The sequence below is a fragment of the Ctenocephalides felis genome, unplaced genomic scaffold (assembly GCF_003426905.1).
Source record: "Ctenocephalides felis isolate EL2017-DRISC unplaced genomic scaffold, ASM342690v1 CF-g0.4_SCAFFOLD_01170, whole genome shotgun sequence".
Lineage (NCBI taxonomy): Eukaryota > Metazoa > Arthropoda > Insecta > Siphonaptera > Pulicidae > Ctenocephalides > Ctenocephalides felis.
Genome location: NW_020537324.1, coordinates 61522458 through 61541305, shown reverse-complemented (window position 1 = coordinate 61541305; position 18848 = coordinate 61522458). Strand labels below are relative to the sequence as shown.

At 30.2% G+C, this 18848-nt stretch overlaps 2 protein-coding genes across 3 annotated transcripts; both read right to left on the bottom strand.

The window, feature by feature from the left end:
- Positions 1-646: 646 nt before the first annotated feature.
- On the bottom strand, positions 647-11020 carry LOC113367486 (kelch-like protein 10). Its single transcript, XM_026609091.1, has 11 exons — positions 11017-11020; positions 10237-10423; positions 8013-8181; positions 7268-7459; positions 6763-6969; positions 5862-6046; positions 2491-2702; positions 2253-2401; positions 1973-2166; positions 1782-1897; positions 647-852 (listed from the first exon to the last, which is right to left on the bottom strand). The coding sequence occupies exons 1-11, from the start codon at positions 11018-11020 to the stop codon at positions 647-649; spliced, it is 1821 nt and encodes a 606-aa protein (XP_026464876.1).
- A 1541-nt stretch (positions 11021-12561) lies between these two features.
- On the bottom strand, positions 12562-18704 carry LOC113366726 (protein LSM14 homolog B-A). 2 transcript variants are annotated; one of them, XM_026608381.1, is made up of 9 exons: positions 18484-18704; positions 17842-18231; positions 16265-16443; positions 15955-16032; positions 15762-15896; positions 15561-15695; positions 15138-15388; positions 14759-14934; positions 12562-13212 (listed from the first exon to the last, which is right to left on the bottom strand). In XM_026608381.1, the coding sequence occupies exons 1-9, from the start codon at positions 18602-18604 to the stop codon at positions 13205-13207; spliced, it is 1473 nt and encodes a 490-aa protein (XP_026464166.1). In that variant the 5' UTR covers positions 18605-18704; the 3' UTR covers positions 12562-13204. The 2 variants fall into 2 exon arrangements, with proteins under 2 accessions (XP_026464166.1, XP_026464165.1); XM_026608380.1 differs by having other exon boundaries at positions 12564-13212; positions 15540-15695; positions 18484-18702.
- Between the last annotated feature and the right edge of the window lie 144 nt (positions 18705-18848).

The window sequence follows — 18848 nt, the reverse complement described above, 5'->3', positions numbered from 1 at the left end:
TTTTTTAAGAAAATTTGAAAAAATTTTACTTTGAAAAAATTAGATTTTTGAGAAGTTATAAATCTTTATTTTGAAATATTTTGGAAGTTCTGAACTTTTTTTCAAAGCAATCGCACTGCTTTAACTGCATAGATACGAAGCGCGTAAGCGCCGCGTCGCCGTCTAAAGGATAAACATTGGTACGGAACCCATAGGAATGTAAACAAAATTTATACTTATTGTTAAAATCTCTATAAAATATCTGAAGTAATTCAGTCTTATACTAATCATAAAAAAACTTTGAACTTAAAAAATTCTAATCCACATATTTGTCTAATACACAACACTAAAGATAATAGACAAATACTGCTACAATTATTTTTGTTTGTTTTTTTTTCTAATTTTCTATTTGGCAATAATGATGAAAATACTCTAAACATATATAAATTATTTTATATAAAAAATATATTTATTAAAATAATATTTATAAAACGATTCCAAAAATATCTAAAATTTACAATAAAAAGGTATAAAAACGCGTAAAAAAACGATTACAAACACAATACTGTTACAAAAACACAGGACGATATCAAATGTTATGTACAAAATGCTTGGCAAAAATAATCGTTGTAATAAAAATACAAATTCTTAAAATTTCTTAAAATCTTCAAGCTTCTTCCATTTGGCACCTTGCTCCACCGCCTCCTTGTTCATGCTCTAGAGATTTGGACAGATAAGAATATTCACGAGTATTTGGAAGTCCACTTAAGACGCAAGCACTCAGTGCAGAACGATTCAGGTTCATACTGGTGCAGTCGAACCAGTCATTGGTTTCTGGATCGTATACTTCGACGTATGATATTGTAGTTGTACCTGGAAAATTGTGGACTTTTATAAAAAATCAGGCATAATATGAAACATTGCATTATATAATTGACTATGTCATTATGACTGCCATGAATTAACCCTTTCCACTCGCGAATTCCAGAATTTATATGTATTTTGCCGCCCGAGCAGCGGCATCCGAGTCGAAAGAGTTAAAAAATGTCTTCAACGTCCATTGGTAAGAGTCAATTAGAAATCATTCATATATAAATAAATAAAAAAAACTAGTGGGGCGCATGGCATCGTGCCTTAAGACAAATTGCTGGAACTTCCAGTACCAAAAATTATTATTTTTTTAAAAAGATTAACATTGTTGAAAAAAATTTACTTCAAACAAATTAGATTTTTGAGAAACTACAAATTTAACAAAAAATTACTTTTTTTGAAAAAAAATGCCTTCGCCAAAAACTAATCAGCACGTCTCCTTATCAATACGAATCGAATGTTTTTTGAATTATTCAATTCGCTTCATCCGCGTTCCCGAAATCGTCCACGAAAATTTGTATCTGCAAACACATACATACAAGCACGCGCACACACACACACATACATCCATTTTTTCTAAGGTATGCCAAAATGTTCAGAAGGTTTTGAAACGTGAAGATATAATAAAAATTTCAATTTCGATTTTTTTGCGATTACTATAACTTGCTCTACGGGAAGTTAAAAATATACAAAACTAATACTTGCCAATAAAAACCTTATAAATACTATGTTATTATTAAGGTAACCATACTTCCAGTATTGGGAGGGACAGTCCCGGGCACGCCTAGGACTTTGACCTTATCTACTGGATTTAGATTTTGTATCTCATTTTTTAAGTCTTTAATTCAAATAATTAAAATATGGTTACCTTATAATTATACAACTTAATACTAATTCAAAATATTTTTAATTGAGCTTAATACCGTTATTACCGTTGAACCCCCCAATGGCAAATATCATTCCATCGAGTACAACAGCTGCAAAGTTACTTCGTGGACTATACATATCGGCTATAGCACACCATTCGTTCACACTATCAGGACAATATCTATTACAAATTCAAACACATTTAGACAAATTATAGCCTAATAAAACGGATTTTTTATCATTTTCTCGAACTCACTTTTCAGCAGAATTTAGTCTTGTAAAACCACTAAAACCACCAAGAGCGTATAGAGTGTCTTTGTGTGCTACTAAACTCACGCCAGATCTGGGATTGTTCATTTGTGGTATGTACGTCCACTGCAAAGTAGAGGGATCGTAAACTTCGCCAGACACTAGTACCTCTTGTCCATTGAAACCTCCGACAATGTAAATCTAAATGTCGCAGATTATTATCAAACGCAATTGTTACAAAAGACAATTCTTTTACCATAAAATTATCATCGATGTAATTTTTATACCTTATTTTTAAGTGAGGCAGCGCTCGCATCTGATCTTTGCTTATTCATTGGAGTCACCATTTCCCATTGGTTCCTGGTGGGATCATAGCGTTCAGCGGAGCACATACGATTGCGTCCATTGTAGCCACCTAATGCATATACCCAACCATCTGCAAGATAAAAAAATATTAAAATATAATAAAAAGCGATAATTACATACCCACCAATAGAAAAAATACAACAAAATACAATTTTTTACCATGAGCAACAACGCTAACGTAACACCGAGCGTGATACATGCAGGCCCTTTCTTGCCAAACTTTGGTCAATGGATTGTAACACCGAACTGTATTGAAATGCTCATTGCCATCAAAACCACCGACCATATAAATAAGATTATTAAGGGCACATACACCATGATATGCACGAGGAGTCAGATCTGTGTTCACCGATAGAAACCATTTGTCAGCCCTGAAGCAAAGAATAACAAAATACAATACAAGCATAGCTGGGCACCGTTAATCAAAAAGTTAACTTCGTTAATCGTTAATCCGTTACAAAAAAAGTTAGCTTCGTTAAACGTTAAAACGTTACATTTCGGAAAAATTAACGCAAGTTAACGTTAATCGTTAATCCGTTAATATGTGTAAAATTACATTTTTATATCGTTGCGTTAGTAAACTTAAATAACTTATTGGTTTAGGTTCTGGAAGTTAACAGGTTATGAATAAAACAAAATACTTGTATAATTCAAATGTGTAATTTAACCCCTTAATGGCGCGACACGCTTTATGCACACACCGTGATAATAACGCTATTGGTCAACTTTCTGTTTTTATGATTGCATATTGTTTTTACAAGAATTTTTTTCTAAATAAAGGGAAAGAGTTTTTTTTGCGAAAAATAGGAAACCCGCGACGGGTTAAGCGTCGGGTATTAGGTGCATATTTCTCTTCATGAACATTAACATGTTGAAGTTCTCGTCTGAAAGCGAGGCTCGTTTTGGTGTCAAAATGTCTTTACCCGTGGAAAACAAACGTTCAACTGCAGCGCTTGAGGGTATAGCAGTATTGTATTTAATAAATTGATTTGTGAATATCTGTTCCCCGAGGAATGCAACATCGTTGAACAAGTCTTTTGAACAAGTTGGCACTGTTCATCATTCACGAGTGGTCCAAATCTTATCTCTATGCCATTTAACAAGGCATTGGCTAAAGCTGTGCCGTGCGGTAAATAGTAGGCATTGGCAGGGCCGTGCCTGGGTATGTGGCCGCCTGCGTGCGAGCATATAAATGGCCGCCCTTAAAAATAGCATAATAGGAAAATATCCAATATGTTCTCACGAAAAAAATCGTCTTGTAATTTTCATGTTTTCTCGACATATTAAGTCATTCTGAATCGTTTGAAAGCCGATTTTTGACGTTTCGCCAACGTTTTCTCAAAAACGGTTAAATCCAATTCAAAAGTTTAAAAGTCATTTGATGTAACTAGATAATGACTAGCGTCTGTCAGTTTTGTGCGACGATCGGCCAAGCTGTTTCTAATCAACAGAAAAATATAAAATTTATTGTACACCTTTTAGCCAAAAATTTTGCATCGATTTTAAAAATTCAGAAACTGTTTGAAAGATATCATTTAGGAATCGTGCTGATTAGTTCTAAGAGATCGGTCGGTTCGTTTCTTCGTGTTTAATTACGATGATATTTATAAAACTTTTTTGGCGATAGTGATCATGGTCTCTAAGATAACTAAATATTTCGACCCTACATTAAGGGGGTATTCTAGTGTAGAGCGCTGAATTTTAGGTCATTTTTAAAGTGTCGTAAAAGAAAGCAATGAATGTTTTTACTATCCATTTTTTTACCATTTGTTTATTAATATTATTAAAATACAAAACAAAAATTAAAAAATAAAAAAGTTAAAAATTGTAAAAACTGGCAACTGATGAAGTGGGTGGTCTCAAAAAATTGGCACCTCAGTCTTGACATGATTTCAGCCCTCCTAGCCATCGAAAATGCAAAAAATAAAAAGATCATTAATCTACAATAATGTCGCAATCGGCTGAACTAGCGATGAGTAAAAAATTTTTTTTTTCACAAATTGGCGACTGTTTGAAAAAAAGTTTTTTTTACTGTTTTTTTTTTGAGTTTCTCGACTTTTTTAAAAATAGTAAAAATATGAACTTCGGAATGATTCTAGTTCAGACTATAGATAGATCTATAAACAAGACTATCTGAAAATTTCAAATAAATTGGTCGAGTAGAACTCCAGAAATCGTGACAAGAGTACTGAAAAAGTCTGTTCTGAGAAAAACGCATTTAAAGTTTTGCGTGAAGCCACACCAGTATGGAGACCGAGTCAGTAAAATGCCTATATCTCCAAAAATAATTCAAATTTTCAAAAACCTTCTTGTACTTATATTCTTAGATAGTTAAACTTTGAAAATATGAAATAAAAAAAAAAATCGATTTTTTTGAATTTCTACACTAGAATACCCCCTTAAGTCATTTTAATTTTTAAAATATGTACTATCAAAGATTGCAAAAATGAGCAGCGCTTTTTTACGTGAGTCAAAATTTCATCTTCAGTCGACCTTTTCTCAAAAATGCACAATCCCATTTGAAAAATCATCAAAATTCGTAAATTCGATAAGCGCTCGCGCTGCTTAGTTTTGCCTTTAGAATTTTCAAAAAAGTCTCAAATTTTTCGTCCACGTTATAGCCTACACTAGTGAATTGATTTTAAAAATTCAAAAACCATTACAAACGTTTTCCATTTGAAAATCTTGCTGATAAAATTTTGTCAATAATCGACGAGTCGTTTCTCAATTATTGATTAACAAATTGCTTTGGAAATTTGGATCTTGTTTTTAATTTACTACAGTTTGTTTCTTGTTCAATAATATGTAATTTTCAAACTATTTATAAAAAATAACTAATATTTTTAGAAAATTTGTACAAAATTGAATAATCTGCGATAGTTTTTCACATTGCAATGTACTCATGAATTAATATATTTTCATTGTTAAGACAATTATTAACACATGTTGGATACTTCATGCAACTTGATTTAGGCAAGTTATAACTTATATAAGTTTATAACTTATAAATTATTTAGAAACAGAGTCGCATTCAATAGGGCCGTATTTGGCTGATGTTTACTACGGTAATTTTGGTCTTTTAGATATATACAGCGGACTTTACGGCAGCGAATGAGTTCAGCGGACTTTGCGCTTGGCCGCCTCTTAATACAACAGTCTTTTAATTTGGCCGCCTTTTAATTCAGTAGACTTTTAATGCGACAGCTATTTATTTCGACCATTTTTTGTTATGGCCGTCTTTGAATTTGTTCTTTTTTTCATTTGGCCGCCCCTCGGCCGCCTGCGTGCGGTGCACGCGCTGCACGCTGGCCAGGCACGGCTTTGGGAATTGGATTAACGATTAACGGACTTCTGGCATTTTAACGGAAGTTAACGTGTCCGTTAACATTTTCAAAAGTTAACTTAAAAGTTAATCCGTTAATCAAAATGTTAACTTCGTTAATTAACGATTAACGGATTAACGAGTTAATGCCCAGCTATGAATACAAGTAAATAAAAAATCTAAATTCCAAGAATTGTATGAATTGTACCTTGTATCATACGTTTCAACAAAGCTGGTTGGACTTCCTGCACTCCAGCCGCCAATAGCAAATAAAACCTCATGAGGTATTCTTGGTCGAGCCAGAGGATCATTAAGATCTGTCTCACCACCTTCAGCTTTGGAACTCGTTTGCGTCAAGAACATGGATGCTGGATAAAGTGCATCTAGGCATTTCTATAATTTAGATAAAATCATACAAATTAATTAAAATTTAATATGATTACAGCAATTTTCTTGCACATAGCTCTGCATTTATCAGAATGAGGTAGAAACTCATTAAAATAGTCAACATTTTAAAATTATGTAAAGGTTGGGTGTTTAAGTATATCTACCAGGTGAGTATTATATTGACCCAAATAGAAATAGCAGATAATTTTTTTTCTCTTTATAACGGTTTAGTCTAATGGTCGGAGAACTTTTTTAATCATCACCCCAAAATATTTGATATTACCCCCATGGCAAAGGAAGACTATCCCCATACGGACAAATACGTAGCAAATTCTGTAAATATCAATCAAAAATATATACTTTTTACCCCCAAAAAATCTATTTTTACCCATTTGGGGTAATTTACTCCTGTTCCCCGACCACTGGTTTAGTCAAACAATTTGCAACTTTTAGGCTGGAGATACTCATCAGTTACTTATTACCCACAAGGTTGTTCTAGAGTCGACATATGGTCGTCACAATGGGCTGCAGGTTTGACCATAGGTCAACCCACCCATACCATCATATACGAACATAGATTTCATTTCATTATATTTTTGTTACCTGTTTATAAATTGAACATTTTTGTACAAGACTCCATAAATCATTATAAATAGGTCAAAATTATTTGAAACCATTAATTGTGTGTTCATAAAGCAAATAAAATTTATTGGTAAACTTACTGTACTAGTGTTTATAACCTCCCATCTAAGCACATCAGATGTAAAAAATTTATAGGTCATCAGTCCAAATCTCACGGTAGTTAAAAGTTCGGGTACATATTGGGCTCGATTTTCCCTATCGTAGTCGGTCCAAGTTTTGATGGCTTCAAAAACGATTTCTTCAGTTCGAACGTTTAACTCATCATCTCGCAATAATGCACTTAATTCCTAAAAACAAACATTAAATTTATTGTACCTTTTATAACTAAAATGTACGTAATCTAATTTAAGGCATATAATCTTAGAAATAATGTGTTTAATGAGGACTCTCTCTTCCTTGGTTGCAATTTTTTATAATAATATATTACAATTTTTATAATTATATATATAATCTAATAAGAAAGACAAAATGATAGTCTAATACTAAGAACGCCAGAAAAATATTGATAAACTTTTTGCTTAGGTGGTTGAAGATAGCTGACGGATTTCAAAAATATATAATTATCATCATTAATTTGTTATTAACCTGAAACTGAAGGTGTCGATATTCCGGACTTTCATGCATAACTGTCTTGAAATTTACCAGTGCAAAGTGCATGGAGTTATACTCTAAATCTCGGCAAAAATAGTGTTTGGCAAATCGAAGAATTCCAAGGCAATTGTCTATCCGAAGTTCTTTACTTAAAAAATTGCAGCACAATTGGATTACGCCAAGGACCTAATAAAGTGAAAGTTATAATATCTTCATGAAATAATATAAATTATAATCATAAAGAATACATATCGTTAATAAAATACGGAGTAAAATCTATTCTAAAGATAGTTTGCTGCTATTTTTTTTTATTTTCATATATATTTGCACCTATTACATAATTAAATACTAACAATTTTTTGAATAGTCAATAAAATGTCTAAATCGGATGCCAATCCATTGATTGGGCGTCCCCGGTTTGATGATATTTGCAGCTAAAATACTGCTTTTTTTAAATAGGTGTTGCCTATTTTATAGACTCGAAGGAAGAAGTAAACAATATCAGTTCAATGAAAAATTCAAAAACACAATATTTTTACATTTTTGTTAATTGAATAAAGACTTGTAAATTACATAAACTTAAGAAATACAGTTAGTTTAAAAAGGACATCTGTTACAATTTGAATAAAAGCTACTCCCGAAATTTCTAAAAATAAATAGTATTTTCAGATACATAATGGTCTGAAAAATATTAAAAAAATGTCTTAAATCGTATCAAAACTTGTATTCTTAAAAAGACCTCATATTGATCTGCAGCTGGCAAAAGTGCCTCCACGTTTTCCGAATTGATCGTGCAAGTTCCAGTGTAAGCAAAATCTAAAATTGAAGATAATAACTCAACGTCTATATCTACGCTAACTTGAGTTTCTTCTTTGCAACCACTTCGAAGACTGTTGGTGAAAATTGCTCTAGAAAACACGTGATTAGTTTTTAACTTTAATATGTTGATTTTTGTATAAAATCTCAACTATAGTTTATATTCAATTTAAAATATTTAAATTTAAATTAATATAACTACAACTATGGTAACATAACGGTCATATCATATCAACTAATTTAACCATAAATGAACCGAAACACTGATAAAAAGGTTTACTGTTTTTTTTTTAATTCGATAAAATATTCCTAATATGTGATACAAAATATATTGTATCATACCCCACGTATTACTAGCTTCTTGGCTACTTTTATAATTTTACATTACATAATTTTTAGTTTTCAATTTTATATAAACGTTTCAATAGAAGCCATTCGTTAAACAAGCGTCCGCAAACAATGACGCACGTGCTATTTAGTGAATACACATATGTACTGCAAAACTGCAAAATAAATGTAATGATTTAATTAATTTTATAATAAATAGTTAAATATTTCTCTTATATAGTATAATTGGATAGTATTTATTTATTAACAATATATAGAAAAAGATAGAAAGCTTATGTCGTAAATTAAAGCAAATGTGTGTATATAGCATATATAGCTACAATATTCACATAAATATAATAAATCTAATAAAATAAAAATAATATTCACAAAATTATAATAAATCTAATAAAATAAAAATATAGAACATTCCACTTAAAGCAGCTTCATTTAAAGCTGTTTCGATTTGGCGCTCTTTTATTTTAGCCCAGGGATTCACCAAAATATAAAATCGTAGAGGAAATAGCGGAAATAGTGAAAGAAACCGGCTTACGTGAGATAAATGTGAATGGCTAAAAGAAGTCGAACAAATAGTTTAAAAAACTAATATAAAGTGGATAATAAGGTTTGTCGGTTGTTAAGAACCGGTTTTCAAAACCGGCATTCTGACGAAAATCATGAAATTCGAAAACCGCTTTTTTATCAAAAATTTTGAATTTTACTGTACAAATGGAAAATGACAAATATATATTTCGTATATACCAGATGGAAGCAAGCATTTTGATATTTTGATTAAACAAAAAAATAATTAAAGATTTGAAGCTAATTAATTAAAATTGTTAGAAATAGAAAATATTCGGGGTTTTGCTTGATTGTTTTAAACTAAAATTGACATTAACCAGCATGTATATCAATATATATCTAATATATTTTTTAATTAAAAGTTAAAAGTTTTTTATTTAAAAATGTATTATTTTAATTCATTCAAACTCTTTCCTTTCACTATCATAAAAATATTTATATTTTCATATGTGAGAATGAGGCATGAATAACAAATAATTATTTCCAAAGTTATTTAATCCAGACCTATTAATTCTTTGTATTACTAATTAAAATTAAAATAAATTTGTTTACTATTCATAAAATTGAACAATAACTAAATTCAGTAAAAATCTCCTTTAAATTACACTAAATTTGCCGATATTTTTTTTTGTTAATACAGAATATTCGAGCAAAAATTGATTTTTTATATAAAATTTGAAAACCGGCTAAACCGGTATTCTGAAAAATTTACTATTCGAAAACCGGTTTACTGAAATTAAAATAAATTTGTATACTATCCATAAAATTGAACAATAACTAAATTCAGTCAAAATCTCCTTTAAATCACACCTAAATGTCGATATTTTTTTGTTATTACAGAATATTCGAGCAAAAATTGATTTTTTTAGATAAAATTTGAAAGCCGGCTGAAACCGGTTTTCAAGAAAATTTATTTTTCGAAAACCGGTTTTTTGAAATGTCGGTTTTTGTTAAACCTTAGTGGTTAGTCTGACTGAACAAATTAAATTTTTATTTCTGCATAAAAAATAAAATTTACAAAAATAAACACGGTTATTAAATTTTCCCCATTATTTGCAAGTTAAGATAACTTTTAGCGTTGTCTTACACTCTACTTTTATGGAACGTAACGTAATAGATAATTTATAAATAATAATTTTAAAGTTAACCCTTTCGACTCGGGTGCCGGCGGCAAGATTCATATAAATCTCGGAAATCGCGAGTGAAAGTGTTAAAATGTAAAAAATGTATGTTATTACCTGAAATATGGACTAACAGCCGATAATATTGCTCGATGAATCTTAATAATTCGTCCATCTCGACATCGAATAACTCCATCGCACAACTGGTCATTCTGTCGCAACTCATTCCAGACGTCCGGAAATTCTCTAGGGCTTCCAAGGGCTCCGTGGTAAGAGACACCGTCATCAGTTGAACATTGTGCATCTAAAAAATAAAACAAAATTTCACATTATAATGATTTTTAATTCAGATAATTATAAATTATCAATAACGCAGGAAAATATACAGCACACTCCAGAAAAAGGGTCATTTACTAATCGGTAGAGTGAGGCAAAATTTGATCGCTATCTTAAAAACCGTTACTCTGATTTCAAAAGTTTGAAAACCAGTATTGACGCAACTAAATAAGGATTAGTATTTCGCTACGATTTTCCTAGCTGTTTCTTTATAATTAATAGCAAACAAGTGTACATTTTTTGTCCGCGTTTTTACAAAAAAAAACTTCTGAACCGATTCTGAAAACTCAAATTCACATCAACATTTTTATGTATTTTACTCTCATGATATAACAATCTCTAACAATAAGGCAAAATGAGTAAGCACACTTATTGGGTAAAATTAAAACATCTATATTAACCCTTTCGACTCGGATGCCGCGAGAAAAAAGTGTTAAATTTATATTTCTCATATTATATCACTAATTCGAAAGTTATTATGTAAAATCATTTTTACATTATTTTAACTTAGTCTTCTCTAAAAAAAATTAATTATCATATAACAAATATGTCAAGATTTACCCATTGTATCTGCGTTTTCTTCACAAAAACCTTGATAAAATATTATTTTTAAAATTGCAGTTATAAAAATATTATAAAATCGGCGCATTAAAAAATTACTACAAAAATATATTTCATGACTTTTTGTTTTTAATGAAGTTGAAGCTTAATTTTGACTCGTGTGTATAAATTTTCTTAAAACTACGATTTGTTTCTCTATTATAAATTCAATTGTTTCAACGGAAAATTTTCCGTCATTTCACTTTGACAAGAAAAACATTGGATTTGAATTTTAGACCAGAATATAATGTAACTTACGGATATAAGACTCGGGATAAAGCTGTAGTATATCATATACAAGATCGCATTCATTTCATTAGTATGGATGTGATAGTCCTTACTGGCACATAATACCATAACTGCAATAAAGTAAATAAATTATTAAGTAAACAAGTATTCACTACTAACACACAAATTCAGTTCTCATTGTTGTTTGAGTAATTTCCTTTTTCGTATAAAAATTTTAATTTCTACGAAATCGTCAGACGAGAATATAAATTTTCATGATAATTTATATTGATGGCTATTGGACAATATAGTACGAACATATTTCTACAAAATCTTCCCAATGGACAGTAAAGTGAGATATAAGTACATTATCTGAATTTTTCTTCCATAAGCATAGTTCATCAATAACTGACCAAATAAAAAACAATTAACAATATCTTTTGTATCAGTTTTTATTCCACTGTCTTGGCTTTCTTAATTCATATGTTCCAGCTTCCAATTTTGTAGAATTTTTGAGTAATCATTAACACTTCAGAAACTATTTCAGTCACGCCATGAATACCGATGATACGAGTTCTTTTAATATGTTGACTTTGAACAAAGTTGGAAGTTCTCTCCACGTTTTTTGGACCGACATCAATTTTGGTCCCAAAGTCATTCAGCTGTAGAAGTAATAGTTCCTCCAGCCAACAATTGGCCTATCAATTTTCTTTTGTAAATGTTGTACAAGTAAAAGCTTAGATGAAACTAAAGTAAATATAATACTAATCCTTGCAGCTTCAGTCAGAATTACGTTTTTCGAATATGTAAGTCATTTAAATTCTGCTTGAATAAATAAAATTGATTAAACTATAAATTTACACAAATTTGAGGAAATAACACAAAGAACTAAAATGGTATTAGGTTTTATTCATAATAAATTAAATGAATGCATTTATATATAACAATTGTATTTACTAATTTATTCAAAAATACAGAAAAAATGTAAAAATAAAAATTTAATTCTGACCATGAAATGGAATCTCTGGTGTCAAAAAGGATCAAAAAAGCTATTAAAGGTACATAATATTTAGATATACAATATTTTATGCTCATGTTAACTCAAGTGAGCAATTCAACTTCCTTTATCAAACATTTAGCACAATATAAAATATTTACTAACATATTTTATATAAGCAACAGATCTAATGTCATTTACATTACAGTGTTTATACTGTTGCAGTTTAACATAAAATTACACATATTCATAACTTGAAATTTAAAGAACTTATAAAACTAAATTAATGCACTCTAATAATCATTCACTTTTATAATGTAATATAATAAACTAAATATTTTAAGAATTCTCTAGGTATTTTCCAAAACAAAAATACCATTTGGCTTACCCTAGTTTCAACAAAACATTCTTTACAATTTACAGTCAAGAGTTTTAATATCAAAATCACTCAGTCAAGCAAAATCCTTCCATTAACTGGATACATAACACAACTTTCCAATAATATTTTGAGAGCTATTTTAGTAAAAGCAAATTAAAAGCGTTCAAATTATACCAATCCATGACTGAGTATAGATCTTGATATATATACATATAGTTTTTTGTTAGATATATTTAGAACCATTCTAAAACACCAGTATTTTATACTATAAACTAAACTTAAATTTTAAATACTAATTGTACATAAATACAGAAAGTTTTCATTTTATAATTAAGAGTTCAATATGCTACAATTTATACCCATATATCCATCTTCATTCCCGGGACCACAAAACCACATTATTGTAAAAAAAATTGTTAGTATTTTTTCGTACTCGACGAAAGTACCTCAATAGTCTTGCATACTTTAGTTCAAAAAGTAATTTTCACACACTTTCACAACAGGGTTTTTGTATAAAATCTGGTGTACGGATCTTTAGGATAACCTCAGTTACCTAAAAAGAAAAAAAAAGTTAATATATTACAAATTGTAAATATTGGAGTATGGATGTGATGGAACTTTCATAGATTATTTGATTAATTTACTCAGAACCAGATGTATATGTAAATGTAAACGTCTTACATCTACTCAAAATAAATACATATACACAAAAATTCTACCTTTTATATACATACAGGTAACCTCTATATAACACGGTTTGAAAACTGAAACCATTCCTCCTATAATAAGAACCTTTTAAGGTACAGATATCCTATGTTTGAGAATTGAGCAAAATCCAAATTTAGTTTAATTTTAAAATTAGTAAAATTTTAAAAATACTATAACTAGTGCAAGGATATTTCATTTGACATTTTTTTTAGACGCGTATGTTTTGTCATAAAAAGGTCTACGCTTACCAGAGAAGTTGTCATATTTTTTAAACAAAGATTCTTGAAATAAAATAAGCGCAAAATGTTATTTAAAGAAAACTACATGTACTTTGAATCAATGAAGAAATAAGTATCTTTTCACTAAAAACAAACAATGGCAAATAACAGATTACTGCAAAAAATAGAGCATGAATCTAAAGATAGAGAAAAATTCATAGAAATATAGAGAATAAGGATATCTTGCTAAAATGATTATTTTTCAAGAAAATTTAATAATACAAAAGTATTGTATTTTTGTATGTTATTTTTGACCCAGAAACAACATTTGATTCACAAATAATATATTAGACCGCAAACATCAATTCAGAAGCATGCACTAGAAAATGCCTGGATGCGGTTGTAAAGTGCAAGTGAACAAAGCATTACTGAAGGTAATTAGAGAAAAAAATCAACCAAATAGATTAAAAAAAAAAAATGGAAAATGGAAAAACGATATGGATGTGCAAAAGAATCTTCGTGAATTACGGCAAAAAAATGTGAAAAAATAAAAATTTGGGGATGAGCAGAAGTGAATAAATAAAATTATATAAATTTTTAAGTAATAGGTCTAATAATTATAAAAAATCGTAAATTATACAAATTTATAATCAGTCTAGTGGAAGTTGAGAAATTGTATCAAAAAAGACAATTTCGAGAAAAACGCGTTTAAGTTCCGCTAAAGAAGAAAAAGGGAGATTGTGGTTGAACAGGTATACTTACAAAAATAATTTAGATTTTGAATATACCTCTTGTACAGATATTCTAATAATCTAACTTTGAGAATATGCAAAAAAAAAAAGAATTTTACCAACATACCACTTTTAGAACTGATACTGCACAAAAGAAATCAGTTTTCATAAAAACTAGGATACTAGTGATGAGTGAACTGATTCTTTACTTGCATAAGAAATAGTTAAAATCAATAGCTGCAGCAATTGTTATAGGTTTTTACGGATCAGCGACAAGCGCACATACAAAAAGACGTACAATATGAATTATGCATGCCCCAGGTGTTTTATGAATTGTATTCTACATATGTTTTATATCATGATGAGTAGAGTCTTGAATAGTTCTAAATAATTCAAGTCATTTAGAACCATAGAAAATAAGCAAATTAAGAATTAACCTAACCTGCAGCCGCTGCAATCGGCGCTCCCCTATTACTCTGATTTGGGTTCTGAGGGCCATTGCTGGATATAGGCTGTTGATTGAACTGAGCGCCACCTCTATTACTGCCTCGGCCTCTATATCCACGGTAGCCACCGCGATACATATTTCCACGATAATAACCACCCCTGCCACGATATCTGTAAAAGATTGAAAAGAATTAAATTAGTATAAAGCATGTCATAAAGAGATTACGAGCAAAATAAACAATTTTTATTGTTAATAATGACTTTGGCCAAAAATGACAAATACAACTGGACCAAGTCTAATATAATGAAATAAACTTTTAACTATCACAAGATTGAAAAAAATCTAAGTCTTTATAATATTTGGTGAAAATTACCCTCCACGTCTAGCACTTGCTACGCCAAAGGTCTCAGAATTCAGCTTTCGTTCAGTTCTCCAATCTGTTCTTTGAGATCGTCCAAGAGACCTTTCAACAGCTTCACAAGATATATTATCAAAGAATGATTTGGTCTTATCGTAACATACTTCTGTTACAGGCAAGGTGGAATTATCTTCTTCGTGTTCATTTTCTCCTGCACCTGTTTCATTTCCAGAATCATCTTTTTTATCTACATCGCCATTTACTGCCTGAAAATAGATAAATTTTTAAACCATTCTAAAAGCAATAGACGTGAAATATTAATATATTTAGTTTATATTTGTAATAAAAATTTATTCCAAAATTACATATATTATTCTGAAGAATATTAGGATTAAATAGAGAGGATTTTATACTTACAACAGGAGCTTTATCTTCAACTTTTAGCTTAACAAACTGTGATCGTAATTCTTCAAAGTGAGTATTAGCCTCTTCAAAATCATAATCGTTATCAAACTTCAATGTATTTTTAGGCCTTGGTCCAGTTGTACTAGTATTTTGTTGCCTATAATTACTCTGAAACAAAATTATCTTTTAATTGGGAGATTAAATATTTAAAATTATTAGGAACTGAATAGTTACTTGTGCGCCACCTCGGCCACGACCCCGTTGTCGGCTGTTTCGCTGATTTTGTCCTCGTTGACTTTGCCCATGAGATTGAACATTTTGCTGATTTTGTGCCTGATTTGATGCTTGGGGTTGTATCACAGCATTAGTCTAAAAAAAAATTGTTTTTAAATTTCAATTCAATTTATTCGAATATATACTATATTACCGTCTTATTTCCTTTGCCTTGTTGCTCATTTGAAGCTCGACTCTCTGAACGTTCACTTTTTGATTCCTTGCGTTCTCTCTGAAAATTAAACATAAATAGGATTCATAGCATGTTTCCACTTCCATGTTTATTATGTTAAAATGTACTTAAAAACTATCAAGTTTGAAGAAATATTACTTTTAAGCTCCTTACACAAAATAAAAAGCTATCTTGTAAGTAAAAAAAATATACTAACAATTACAAATCCAAAATTTAATAATTCAAAACTAACTCATTTATTAATATTCTAAAGCAAAACAAATTTACTCACATTTCGATTTTGATTTTGGCGTTGCGCTGCATTACCGCCTCCTCTCTTAGCACCAGGAGCACCTAAGCCAGGAGTGACCTGCACCCCTTGATCTGAAGTTGGCGATTTGCGAGCTCCCATGCTGACTGGTGTTCCGCTGCGAGAGCCACCACCTCCGCTTAGTAATTCTAAAACCGAATCTGAACATGGGTTGAAAACATTCAAATAATAAATGATTAAGTCTTAATTAGTAATAATCAAAAATATTTTTAACAATTTTAATAAAACTGGGTTTTGCAAATAATTAAGATCTGGTGTGACACGAAGTTTACATAAAACATGCTCATATTTACATATCAATGGTTCAAGTATCAAAATTGAATTTATGCAAAATGTATTTTTGAATATTAACATTAATTTCAGCATAAAACGTGCATTGATTTAAATTAGCAATTTATTAAAAAATTTAGCCAAAACACATACCACATGTAAGTATATGTATCAAAATACCATACCAAAGCTAATATCCTAAAGCACTTAAAATATATAATATAAATATCAAAATTATTCTTAATAGAATACAGAATGTAATATTTTATGGTGAAATAAGTCTTATGGTGCTGGAATAAGTTGATAGAAATTAAAGATCACAATATATAATATATAAAAAATTATTAACAGTTAAAATATTGCAGCAATTAATATTGCAAACAATATTTTAATACAAATCAGAGCATAATTTAAGAGGTATATGGTTTTTGTATTCATTAAGATTAAACAAATAAAATTTGCTTTTTTTTAATGATTACAAAAACTTGTAATCTCTTAATTTTATTTTAACCATCCGAAGTATTATCAATTAAGGACCTCTTTAAATAAAAGAATCAATATTTCTGCAATAATGATCATACAAAATTTTAGGTTAGAAAACTGTAAATAAGCAGTAATTTGATTATTTGTTGCAATGAAGTGAATTTATCACATCAATACACTGAACACACAGACCATGAGGTGATATAACATGGATTTGCACTGTTATGAATGATTTGCAAAAATTTAAGTTTTGTGCAAAGTGCATATAGAAGATATGAACAGTAAATCATAAGCGTAACAGATAACAGTAGAATTAGGAATAGCTTTGAGGTAGAAATAGAATTAGATACATATACAGCTGAAATTTGAAATTAGAATTTACTTATAGTATAAATGCAGATAATTTTTTTTTAATAGATTGCAATTCAAATTCATGCAACTAAATTTAGACATACCATAGAAAAAATTAAATTGAAGTTAATGTTAATGTTAAGAGTAAATCAAGATATTTGAACATAATTCAAATAGCATTAAAATAATAAAACATCAAAACTCTAAAAAAAACAAATACGGTGACTTAATAAATTTAGGAGAAAATGAAACATTAAATCCAGACAAAAAAAAAATCATGCTATAAAATACATATAAATTATAAAGTTGAGCAGAAATATTAATACATGATAGAAGAGGTCAAAGTCATGCAATGAAGCTAACGTTGCAAAAAACTTGTCTGCTTTAAGTAATATATCAAAAAATATACAGTGCTAGTGTCGTCAACATGTTACCGTGAGGGGAGTTTCTCACGCCTTGGTCTGTGTGAATAGGCTGCCCATCCTCCCGCGACAACTCACTTGATTGTTTGACCACTGGTCTATTTGCCATTCCAGTCGGCATACTTTGTGGCAAACCTCCCATTCCATAAGCACCTCCAAATTGCCCCATAGCAGCTCCAAGAACTGGATGGGTATATCCGGGTTGTTGATAAGTAGGTTGGCCAAGGCTTGGAGGCACCGATAACTGCATAATTGCAGGGTCATTGGGCACAGGATTATTGACATTGTTGACAACTCTTATGTCCTTGATATCAGATCCGCGGAACAAAATATAATCATATATTTGCGTTTGCGGTGCAACTGGAAACGGGGTATCTCGATCTTCGGTTCCAAATGAACGTACTACAATAAAAAGTAACTTAAATTAGTTTCGCACTTTCGGTAAAGTCAAAATGTGTTATACAGTTAATTGCGTCGTCAGTACAACAAAAGGGTTAAGTTTCACTGAACTGTCAAATATTGCGCAAAAAGTTTGATGGCTTAATATCCGATATTAAAATCATTTAGTCAACAGAAGAAGCGGTATAGTGTAATCTTCAATGAGCATATAAATAATTCAACATTTAGAAATTTATCTTCAAACAAAAGGCTTACCGGTTGCTAATGCAATTGTACATTCATGAGGATCAACAGTGAAAAGGCGACCCTCATATCTGATATCTGCTTTCGATATGAGGCTTATCTTGGAGCCCAACTCCGGCATTCCATTTGCCATTATTTTAATTTCGCTGAAACTTTTTGATGAAACAGATGTTTACAGATTAAACTCACAGATCGACTGAATGTGAAACTTTATTCTAATGGCGTTCTAAACACACAAGAACAGCTGAGATAAGCACTACCAACATGACAACATTGAGGTATAAATAAGGTGTTTTCACTATATTGGTAATGCAACCAAGATCTATTGCATAATATTATATCCGGTAAAATTTGCTTTATTTTGCATTTTAAATCAT